Source organism: Gobius niger (genome assembly GCF_951799975.1).
Source record: "Gobius niger genome assembly, chromosome: 5".
Classification (NCBI taxonomy): Eukaryota; Metazoa; Chordata; class Actinopteri; order Gobiiformes; family Gobiidae; genus Gobius; species Gobius niger.
In genome coordinates this window covers 40,317,349-40,329,975 of record NC_136856.1, presented here as the reverse complement: position 1 = coordinate 40,329,975, position 12,627 = coordinate 40,317,349, and the positions used below count along the sequence as shown (strand labels likewise).

At 34.3% G+C, this 12,627-nt stretch overlaps 1 protein-coding gene across 4 annotated transcripts in view; it reads left to right on the top strand.

The window, feature by feature from the left end:
- flnba (filamin B a) overlaps positions 1–12,627 on the top strand; it is a gene marked incomplete at its 5' end in the record, with an annotated part of 180,105 nt that overhangs the window by 81,427 nt on the left and 86,051 nt on the right. For 3 of the 4 annotated variants that reach the window (XM_079555973.1, XM_079555972.1, XM_079555970.1), the window contains 6 exons: positions 33–170; positions 5,147–5,273; positions 5,531–5,667; positions 7,100–7,293; positions 7,365–7,478; positions 8,571–8,714. In XM_079555973.1, the coding sequence (XP_079412099.1) occupies positions 33–170; positions 5,147–5,273; positions 5,531–5,667; positions 7,100–7,293; positions 7,365–7,478; positions 8,571–8,714 (854 nt within the window). Of the gene's footprint in view, positions 1–32; positions 171–5,146; positions 5,274–5,530; positions 5,668–7,099; positions 7,294–7,364; positions 7,479–8,566; positions 8,715–12,627 lie in introns of all 4 variants that reach the window. The other variant, XM_079555971.1, reaches the window with a different exon arrangement.

The following is a 12,627-nucleotide window of genomic DNA, read 5'->3' as shown; positions in this document are numbered from 1 at the left end:
TCCTCGTTTGACGGCCTTGTGTTCCCGTGCAGCTTGCGTCCCGGGAGCCTGCAGAGCCACCGGGCGAGGGCTGCAGCCTTCGGGACTGAGGGTGAAACAAACCGGAGACATTAAAGTGGACACGAGGAACGCCGGCACTGGAGAAATCAAAATCACCATCAAAGGACCAAGTCAGTCATTTAACAACACTTTACACACTGTGGGGGGAAATAGTGAGTGCACCCTTTGGGATTTCTCACATTTTGGTCATAAAATGTGGTCTGAGCTTTATCAAAATCACAGGAATGATTAAACAGTGTCTGCTTAAAGAAATGCCACCCAAACCTTTACATTTCATCATGTTTTCATTGGCCAGAGCATGTTAACATTCACAGGACAGGGAGGATCCTTAGCCAGGAGACTTACTTACTTATTCCTCCAAGAGCTAATGAGACAAGTTTATGCAGACGTGTAGTCAGGTGTCAATGTCAGAAAACATTGACAAAAAAGTGACAAAAATGTGACCAAAAAATGACAAAAAATGAAAAAAATGTGATTAAAAAAATGACAAAAAATGACAACAATTTGACCAAAAAAATATGTAAAAATGACAAAAATATGACAAATATGTGACAAAAAAATGACAAAAATGTGACAGAAAATGTGACAAAAAAATGACAAAAAATGACAAAAAAATACAAAAATGTGACCAAAAAAAATTACGAAAAAATTACGAAAAAATGACAAATGTGAAAAAAAAATGACAAAAAATGACAAAAAATGACAAAAAATGACAACAATTTGACAAAAAAATTATGAAAAAATGACAAAAATGTGACAAAAAAATGACAAAAATGTGACCAAAAAAAAATGACAAAAAAATGACAAAAAAATGACAAAAAAATGACAAAAAAGTTACAAAAATGAGTTGAATGCCCAACAAAATAATGACTAAAAAGTTACAGAAATGAGTTGAATGCCCAACAAAAAAATGATGGAAAAAAAATCTGACGCGATAGTTTTTGTCTCATGACTTACTTGGAGTATAGCCAGCCTGTCGTCCAATCACTGAGCTGTGGCTTAAAGCTGCCCTGGCCACTGAACAGTTAAGAATTTATAAGGGTGGGCGCACATAAGCTTCAGCTTCAGCTTCAGCTTCAGCTTCAGCCTCCCCCTTTTGAGTTTCCATTGCTGTGTTATGATGTGACGTCTGTGGCTAAATTAATGCTAACAGCTCAAATAAACTAAAAGAACTAAAGAATTGTCTCTTGTGCACCATACCTCACTCACAAGAGCTCTCTGAAGACCTATGATGGAGAAGTATTGACTTGTTTAAGGCTTGAAAAGGTTACAGAACCATCTCTAATATGAATGGAGACAGTTTGTCACAGTTACTTCATTCCCAAGGAGAGGCCGTCCTGTAAAGGTGACTCCATGGGCACAATAATTAATGAGGTAAAAGAGAACCCTAGAGTGTCAGGACTTAAAGAAATCACCGGCACATGTGAACTTCTCTGTTGAAACATTGTAAAACGTGCGTAAAACACTTTTGCTGGATTTTTGTCATTTTTTTGCTGGATTTTTGTCATTTTCCTGCTGGATTTTTGTCATTTTTTTGCTGGATTTTTGTCATTTTTCTGCTGGATTTTTGTCACTTTTTTGCTGGATTTTTGTCATTTTTTTGCTGGATTTTTGTCATTTTTTTGCTGGATTTTTGTCATTTTTTTGCTGGATTTTTGTCATTTTTCTGCTGGATTTTTGTCGCTTTTTTGCTGGATTTTTGTCATTTTTTTGCTGGATTTTTGTCACTTTTTTGCTGGATTTTTGTCATTTTTTTGCTGAATTTTTGTAATTTTTTTGCTGGATTTTTGTCTTTTTTTTGCTGGATTTTTGTCACTTTTTTGCTGAATTTTTGTCTTTTTTTGCTGGATTTTTGTCACTTTTTTGCTGGATTTTTGTCATTTTTTGCTGGATTTTTGTCATTTTTTTGCTGGATTTTTGTCACTTTTTTGCTGGATTTTTGTCATTTTTTGCTGGATTTTTGTCACTTTTTTGCTGGATTTTTGTCACTTTTTGCTGGATTTTTGTCATTTTTTTTGCTGGATTTTTGTCATTTTTTCTGCCGGATTTTTGTCACTTTTTTGCTGGATTTTTTTCACTTTTTTGCTGGATTTTTGTCATTTTTGTCGCTTTTTTGGTCACTTTTTAGCGCTTTTTTGTTGCATTTTCACCCTCCTTTTCTTTTTGTTTTTTTATCGCCGTTTTGAAGGAGCTTTTAGATTTGGAGAATTTGGAGAACAGGAGAAAACATGTTCAGGTGGGAGTTAAGAGGTTATTAAAGATCAGACCACATTTTGTGACCAATTTAGGGAGAAATGTAAAATTCCCATCAGAACAGTGCAGTGAGCTAAATAATAATAATAATACTAAAAAATCCTCCCAAACAGCCAGCCCAGTGTAAAGATAAAAACAGCATCAGAATGGCCCATGTTCCACAGCTTGGGAACCGCTGCCTGAGAAGCCTAAACACCACGGGAGCAGCTCACACGTAATTACTGCTGTAAAGTGAGTTTTAGGAAGCGTTTTATTGGCTCTTAAAGATTATTACAAAGGTCACCAGCCCAATTAAAACCGTGAACATTTCTGTGGCTTCTGTTTAAGTGAAGGGGCCGTGTGTGAAACTTGAGAGTGCGAAGTATTTAGTGGAACAAATTATAGCCACCACACGGCGAGATCCAAAACAGCCATTTATGCCCATGTATGGTCTGTTAGGAAGCCAGCCTTTGTGTAATTGGTGGGTTGCTCAGTGGAGTCCAGTGTTACCAGTGTTACTTCTGATTTAGTCTTTTCAGTTTTAGTCTAGTCTAAAAACAGATTTAGTCCAGTGGTTCTCAAGTGGTGTGACCTCAGAACACACGGTGACCTCAGGATGACCCGACCCAAGGCCCGACCCACCAGTTGAAATGTGGGAGAAGCTCCGGGACCCAGACTTGTTTCTTGGGCCTTTAACCACCTTAACTCCCACCTGAACCGAGCACATTTTCTCCAGTTTGGCTTTACCCCAATCCAAAAGCTTCTGGAGAAAAGGTGTGAAAATAGTGACAGAACTGAGACGAAAAAACAGTGATGGAAATGAGAAAAAAGTGAGAAAACATTGATGAAAAAGTGGCAAAAATGTCACAAGAAATTGACAAAAAAATGACAAAAAATTGACAAAAATGTGATAAAAAATTACAAAAATGTGACAAAAAATGACAAAAAATGACAAAAAAATTGACAAAAATGTGACAAAAAAATGAAAAAAATGTGATAAAAAATATGACAAAAAATGTGACAAAAAATGTGACAAAAAATGACAAAAAATGAAAAAAATGTGACAAAAATGTGACAAAAAATGTGACAAAAAATGACAAAAAATGAAAAAAATGTGACAAAAATGTGATAGAAAATGTGACAAAAATGTGATAAAAAATGTGACAAAAATGTGATAAAAATTTGACCAAAAAATGACAAAAATTTGATAAATTGATAAAAATTTGATAAAAATTTGATAAAAATTTGACCAAAAAATGACAAAAATGTGACAAAAAAATGAAAAAAATGTGACAAAAAAATGAAAAAAATGTGACAAAAAAATGTGACAAAAATGTGACAAAAATTTGATAAAAATTTGATAAAAATTTTACCAGAAAATGACAAAAATGTGACAAAAATGTGACAAAAAAATGAAAAAAAATGTTATAAAAAATGTGACAAAAATGTTATAAAAATTTGACCAAAAAATGACAAAAATGTGACAAAGAAAATAAAAAAAAAAGAAAAAATAAATGACGAAAAAGTTACAAAATTGAGTTGAATACCCAACAAAAAAATGATGGAAAAAAAATCTGATGACGTGAGGAAAAAGATCCCCTCAGTTCAGGCGGGAGTTAAGAGGTTAATTTAAACAATATAAGGCTGTTTAATAGATATTTTTTTACCCTCTCTTTATAAGTCGACAAAAACGTCTGGTGATTTTTGCCATAGTTTTTGTCTCATGAACTACTTCGAGTATAGTTTTAATCATCAAAAATATAACTAACAAACTGATAATGCTACTGCTCCTGCATTACTGCATATATCTGCTGCTACAGTATCGTTACTACAACCAGAGCTAAAACATCTAGTTCAATTATGCTGAAATCATTACAATGCCAGTAAGCAGTTAAAAAACATCCAGAGAAGGTTTTTTTTTTTTTTTTTTTTTAAACAATGATGGAAAAGTGAGAAAAAAGTGAGAAAACATTGACAAAAAAATGACAAAAATGTGACAAAAATGTGACAAAAAATGACAAAAAAAATTCCAAAAAATGACAAAAAATTGATAAAAAATTGACAAAAAATGACAAAAAAAATGACAAAAAAATGACGAAAAATGACAAAAAAATGTGACAAAAAAATGACAAAAATGTGACAAAATGTGACAAAAATTTGACAAAAAAATGACAAAAAAAATGACAAAAATGTGACTAAATGTGACAAAAAAAAATTACAAACATTTGACCAAAAAATGACCAAAAAATTCCAAAAAAAATGACAAAAAATTGACAAAAAATGACAAAAAAAATGACTAAAAATTTACGAAAAATGACAAAAAAATGTGACAAAAAAAATGACAAAAATGTGACAAAATGTGACAAAAAAAATTACAAAAATTTGACCAAAAAATGACAAAAATGTGACTAAATGTGACAAAAAAAATTACAAACATTTGACCAAAAAATGACAAAAAAATGACTGAAAAATGACAAAAAATTTACGAAAAATGACAAAAAAATGTGACAAAAAAATGTGACAAAAAAATGACAAAAATTACAAAAATGTGACGAAAAATTGACGATAAAATGACAAAAAATGACAAAAACATTTAATCATCAAAAATATACAACAAACTGATGCATAAATCTGCTGCTACAGGATCGTTACTACAACCAGGGCTAAGTTCAATTATGCTAAATCATGACTATGCCAGTAAGCAGTTAAAAAAAATCCATAGAAAGTTTTTGTTTTATGGATTTTTTTACACAAAGTAAATATAAGAGCAGAGGTTTTTCCTAATGTCTATGTGTGGTCTTGCATCTTTACCCACTGAAAGCTCAAACTAATCTGCTCGTGTGTGATTTGACAGAGGGAGTGGAGGAGCCGGTGAAGCTGCTCTCCTCTCAGGACGGAGTGTACTTTTACGAGTACCACCCCAAAGCCACGGGCAAATACAGCATCAGCATCACATGGGGAGGACAGCACATCCCCAAGAGGTCAGAAAAACCCCAAACATCTAATAACAATCACGTAGAACAGGCTGTGGAACTGGACTGCGGCACTGTCAAGGCAACTTGTTCATAAAAAGCATTGGTCCGAGTATCGAGCCTTGTGGAACGCCCATTCGATTCTCCAAAACACGGGTTCAAGCGGCCATTTTGAATTCCGGGAGGAGCTGCATGTCCTGTTGATGGTATTTTACTCATAATGGCTAATGTTTGAGGATAACGTGCTTGTCTGTGTCTCTCTTCAGTCCGTTTGAGGTGACGGTGGGCCCGGAGGCGGGACCTCAGCAGATCCGAGCCTACGGTCCGGGTCTGGAGGGAGGGATTGTGGGTAAACCTGCTGATTTCGTCGTGGAGTCCATTGGTTCAGACAGTGGAGTGCTGGGTCAGTCTTTTCTTTGAATTAATAGATATTTCAAATTAAAATGCATTGAATAAATTGAATTAGAATCTGTCTGTTCCGTCTGTTTTTGTTTTGTTGGTGCGACAAAAATAATAAAAAATCATACAAATAATTCAAGAATCCTTGTAAAAGATAAACAGTATCCAACATATTGTTAAAAACCATAAAAATTTCTAAAGTTTGGCTTTACCCCAATCCAAAAGCTTCTGGAAAAAAGCTGTGGAAATCGCAACAAAACTGAGACGAAAACAATGATGGAAATGTGACAAAAAAGTGACGAAAAATGGATGAAAAAGTGGCAAAAATGTGACAAAAAAATGACAATAAAATTACAAAAATGTGATAAAAATTGGACAAAAAAATGACAAAAAATTGTCAAAAAATGATGAAAAAATGACAAAAAAGTGACAAAAATGTGACAAAAAAAATTACTGAAATGTGCCAAAAATGTGATAAAAAATGGACGAAAAAATGACAAAAAATTGACAAAAAATGGATGAAAAAATGAGACAAAAAATTGACAAAAAATTGACAAAAAAAATGACACAAATGTGACAAAAAATTACAAAAAAATGACAAAAAAATGACAAAAAAATGACAATTTTTTTTTACAAAAATTGGACAAAAAAATTACAAAAATGTGACAAAAAAAATTACTAAAATGTGCCAAAAATGTGATCAAAAATGACAAAAAATTGACAAAAAATGGATGAAAAAATGACAAAAATGAGACAAAAAATTGACAAAAAAAGTGACAAAAAAAGTGACAAAAAATACAAAAATGTGACAAAAATGTACGGAAAAAAAGATAAAAATGTCACAAGAAATGGACAAAAAAATGACAAATGGATGAAAAAATAACAAAAATGTGACAAAAAAATGACAAAAATGTGACAAAAAATTACAAAAAAATTACAAAAATGAGACAAAAAAAGTGACAAAATACAAAAATGTGACAAAAATGTGACAAAAAAATGACAAAAATGTGACAAAAAATTACTAAAATGTGACAAAAATGTGACAAAAATGTGACAAAAAAATGACAAAAAATGACAAACAATTACGAAAAAAAAAGATAAAAATGTCACAAGAAATGGACAAAAAAATGACAAAAAAATGACAAAAAAATGACAAAAATGTGACAAAAAATTACAAAAAAATGACAAAAAAATGACCAAAAAATGACAAAAATGTACGAAAAAAAAGATAAAAATGTCACAAGAAATGGACAAAAAAATGACAAAATGGATGAAAAAATGACAAAAATGTGACAAAAAATGACAAAAATGTTACAAAAAATTACAAAAAATTGACAAAAAATTTGACAAAAAAAATTGACAAAAATTTGACAAAAATGTGACAGTTCCGACCTCAGAACTGACCCGTGTTGTGTTTTGCTGTTGGGTTTGTGCAGGTTTTGCGATCGAGGGCCCGTCCCAGGCGAAGATCGAGTGCGAGGACCAGAACGACGGCTCCTGCGACGTCCGGTACTGGCCCACGGAGCCGGGGGAGTACGCCGTCCACGTGACCTGTGACGAGGAGGACATCGAGCTCAGCCCCTTCATGGCCTACATCACCCTGGACAACCTCTCCAGCCACCCAGAGAAGGTTAACCCGCTGTGGTCCGGGCTCAGTCCGGGTTTACAGCATGTCTGTAATGCTGGTTTGCTTGTGCTTAGGTCCAGGCGTATGGCCCAGGTCTGGAGAAGTCTGGGTGTCTGATAAACAAGATGGCCGAGTTCACTGTAAACGCTAAAGAAGCCGGAACAGGACCCCTCAAAGTCACTGCCCGGGTGAGACGCACTGCAAACCCAATCATCTATAAAGCCTATAACACACCAGGTTAATCACTTTAACCTCTTAACTCCCGCCTGAACCCAGAGGATCATTTTTTTTTCCATCATTTTTTTGTTGGGTATTCAACTCATTTTTGTCATTTTTTCGTCCATTTTTTTGTCATTTTTGTCAAAATTTTTTGTCACATTTTAGTTATTTTTTTGTATTTTTTTGTGATTTTTTGTGTGATTTTTTTTGTCACATTTTTGCCACTTTTTCATAAATTTTTCGGCACTTAGAGAAAGTTTAGTTTTTTCTCAATTGTTTTCCCCCTAAACTGTTTTCAAACATGACCATATATGGGCAATTACAGGGATGCCGTCTGTATCTGTCAGGGAAGAAGAAATCCACTGATAGATACAGACGGCATCTCTGGAATCGCCCATATATGGTCATGTTTGAAAACAGTTCAGGGGGAAAACAATTGAGAAAAAACTAAACTTTCTCTAATTATTCAAAAACTACTTTAACAAATGCTGAATTATGAATATAGTTTCTACTAGATAAAGATACAAAGACATGGAGAGGAGCAAAGTGGTTCAACAGCCCATAAATACATAAAAAAACGGAGAATGCTAACATGATGCTACATGTTGGCATCGGGCTAATGCTAACGGTTAGCTAGCGTGAGCTACAACTGCCGTTTTTTCACTTCTACAGAACAATCTGCTGTGAGAAAATATCCATATGGGCCCGATTTACACTTGACTTTACTTATGTGATAAATAAGTTCATATTCCACCAGAAAATGGCTAAAAACAGTGGAAAATTTAATTTCCCAAATTATTCTATTTTCCCCCTCGGCGAGGCCACGCCCCCTTCTATGACGAGATGCGTCTGTATCTATGAAAAAACCTGGTCAGGTCGACAGCTGATCTCATTCTTTGGGCACTTGGTGTTGCTGAACCTAGACATGACCAACTGCGGAACCCCAGATCATAAGTTAGATAAATCCAGGTCTTTTTTTTACCGGTCGGGCATTATAGTGTTTATCTTTATTCAGCTTGATTGTGTATTGTCTCTGTAATAAATGCATTTCTCTCTTTCAGGATGGGGAGGGCGCTCCTGTGGCTGTGAAAGTTTCCTCTAAAGGCGACGGTCTTTACTCCTGCTCCTACACGCCGTCCTCCGCTCTGAAACATACCGTGTGTGTGTCCTGGGCGGGAGTGAGCGCCCCCAACAGCCCATTCAGGGTAAGCCCGCCGGGACCGCCCAAGTACACCTCCTCCAAGCTGCTCATTAACACCAAGAACATCACCGTGTTCAAATCCAAAGCAGAGAAAGAGAAAGAGAAAGAGATCGCTAGAACGACAGTAGAGATGCGGAAGAACGGAATCAACCAGTCGGAAAGCACGACTGAGGTTAGAAAGACCAGTGTCCAGTCGGAAAGCGAGATTAAAAAGACCGCTGTCCAGTCAGAAAGTGTGGTCGAGGTTAAAAAGACCGCTGTCCAGTCGGAAAGCGTGGTTAAAAAGACCGTGGTCGAGGTTAGAAAGACCAGTGTCCAGTCAGAAAGCGTGGTCGAGGTTAGAAACACAGACCTGGTTGAGTCTGAGGCGCCGGTGAGTGAGGACGAGTTCGTCACCGCTGTGGCCAAACGCACGGAGGTGAAGCCGAAACCGAAACGACACATCATTGTCGTGATGACGTCAGTGGAGGAGAGGTTCACCTGAAAAATGTGTGAAAAAGTGGAAAAAATGTCACAAGAAATTGACAAAAAATTGATGAAGAAATTACAAAAAAATGACAAAAATGTGACAAAAAAATGATAAAAAAATGACAAAAATGTGATAAAAATTGGACGAAAAAATGACACAAATTTGACAAAAAAATTACCAAAAAATGACAAAAATATGACAAAAATTTGATTACAATTTGACAAAAAAATGACAAAAATTTCATAAAAATTTGACAAAAATTTCATAAAAATTTGACAAAAAAATTACAAAAATTTGACAAAAAATGGATAAAAAATTGGCCGAAAAAATGACAAAAATTTGACAAAAAAATGACAAAAAAATGACCAAAATGTGACAAAAATATGACAAAAATTTGATAAAAATTTGACAAAAAAAAAGACAAAAATGTGACAAAAAAGGACAAAAAATGGATAAAAAATTGGACGAAAAAATTACAAAAAATTACCAAAAAATTTGCCAAAATGTGACAAAAATATGACAAAAATTTGATTAAAATTTGCCAAAAAAATGACAAAAATGTGACAAAAATATGATAAAAATGTAACAGGAGCTTTTCCTCCAAGTTCCTCATTAACACCAAAAACATCACCGTGTTCAAATCCAAAGCTGCGCCAGGGAAAGAGAAGGAAATCGCTAAAAATACGATAGAGATGCGAAAGAACGGAATCAACCAGTCGGAAAGCGTGGTTAAAAAGACCGCTGTCCAGTCGGAAAGCGTGGTCGAGGTTAAAAAGGCCGCTGTCCAGTCAGAAAGCGTGGTCGAGGTTAGAAACACAGACCTGGTTGAGTCTGAGGCGCCGGTGAGTGAGGACGAGTTCGTCACCGCTGTGGCCAAACGCACGGAGGTGAAGCCGAAACCGAAACGACACATCATTGTCGTGATGACGTCGGTGGAGGAGAGGTTCACCTGAAAAATGTGTGAAAAAGTGGCAAAAATGTCACAAGAAATTGATGAAGAAATGACAAAAAAAATTACAAAAAAATGACAAAAATGTGACAAAAATTTGATTAAAATTTACAAAAGAAATTACAAAAATGTGACAAAAATATGACAAAAATATGATAAAAATGTAACAAAAAAATGACACAAATTTGATTAAAAAATGACAAAAAAATGACAAAAATGTGACAAAAAAGGACAAAAAATGGAAAAAAAATTGGACGAAAAAATGACCAAAATGTGACAAAAAATTTATAAAAAATTGGACGAAAAAATTAAAAGAAATTACAAAAAATGACAAAAAAAATGACCAAAATGTGACAAAAATATGACAAAAATTTGATTAAAATTTGCCCAAAAAATGACAAATGTGACAAAAATATAACAAAAATATGATAAAAATGAAACAGGAGCTTTTCCTCCAAGCTCCTCATTAACACCAAAAACATCACCGTGTTCAAATCCAAAGCTGCGCCAGAGAAAGAGAAAGAGAAAGAGATCGCTAGAACGACAGTAGAGATGCGGAAGAACGGAATCAACCAGTCGGAAAGCGTGGTCGAGATTAGAAACACAGACCTGGTTGAGTCTGAGGCGCCGGTGAGTGAGGACGAGTTCGTCACCGCTGTGGCCAAACGCACGGAGGTGAAGCCGAAACCGAAACGACACATCATTGTAGTGATGACGTTGGTGGAGGAGAGGTTCACCTGAAAAATGTGTGAAAAAGTGGCAAAAATGTCACAAGAAATTGACAAAAAATGGATGAAGAAATTACAAAAAAGTGACAAAAATGTGACAAAAATATGACAAAAATTTGACAAAAATTTGACAAAAAAATTACAAAAATGTGACAAAAATATGACAAAAATTTGATTAAAATTTGACCAAAAAAATGACAAAAAATTGATAAAAATGTGACAAAAAAATTACAAAAATTTGATAAAAATTTGACAAAAAATGTACAAAAAGTGACAAAAAAGGACAAAAAATTGGACGAAAAAATTACTAAAAAAATGACCAAAATCTAACAAAAATATGACAAAAAATTGATTAAAATTTGCCAAAAAAAAGACAAAAATGTGGCAAAATGTGACAAAAATATAACAAAAATATGATAAAAATGTAACGGGAGCTTTTCCTCCAAGCTCCTCATTAACACCAAAAACATCACCGTGTTCAAATCCAAAGCTGCGCCAGAGAAAGAGAAAGAAATCGCTAGAACGACGATAGAAATGCGAAAGAACGGAATCAACCAGTCGGAAAGCACGACTGAGGTTAGAAAGACCAGTGTCCAGAGTGAAAGCGTGGTCGAGGTTAAAAAGGCCGCTGTCCAGTCAGAAAGCGTGGTCGAGGTTAAAACCACAGACCTGGTTGAGTCTGAGGCGCCGGTGAGTGAGGACGAGTTCGTCACCGCTGTGGCCAAACGCACGGAGGTGAAGCCGAAACCGAAACGACACATCATTGTAGTGATGACGTCGGTGGAGGAGAGGTTCACCTGAAAAATGTGTGAAAAAGTGGCAAAAATGTCACAAGAAATTGACAAAAAATTGATGAAGAAATGACAAAAAAATGACAAAAATGTGACAAAAATTTGATAAAAAAATGACAAAAATGTGACAAAAATTTGATTAAATTTTGACAAAAAAATGACAAAAATGTTACAAAAATTTGATAAAAAATTACAAAAAAAATTACAAAAATGTGATTAAAATTTGACAAAAATGTGACAAAAAAGACACAAATTTGATTAAAAAATGACAAAGTGACAAAAATGTGACAAAAAAAAGGACAAAAAATGGAAAAAAATTGGACGAAAAAATGACAAATGTGACAAAATGTGACACAAATTTGATTAAAAAATGACAAAAATATGACAAAAAAATTATAAAAAATGGACCAAAAATTGACAAAAAAGTGATGAAGAAATGACAAAAATGTGACAAAAATGTGATTAAAATTTGACAAAAATGTGACAAAATGTGCAAAAATATGATAAAAATGTAACAAAAAAATGACACAAATTTGATTAAAAATTGACAAAAAAGTGACAAAAAATGGAAAAAAATTGGACAAAAAAATGACAAATTTGATTAAAAAATGACAAAAATATGACAAAAATTTATACAAAATTGATAAATTGGACCAAAGAATTACAAAAAATTACAAAAAATTTCCCAAAAAATTTCAAAAATATGACAAAAATTTGATTAAAATTTGCCAAAAAAATGACAAAAATGTGACAAAAATATGATAAAAATGTAACGGGAGCTTTTCCTCCAAGTTCCTCATTAACACCAAAAACATCACCGTGTTCAAATCCAAAGCTGCGCCAGGGAAAGAAATCGCTAGAACGACGATAGAGATGCGAAAGAACGGTAGCTGTAGAAATATTCCCCATGTTAGGAGTTTGTCTCATACTGGTGTAAATGAAAACTCAGGTGCAGGAAGTAACAAACTGAACCCGGGCCG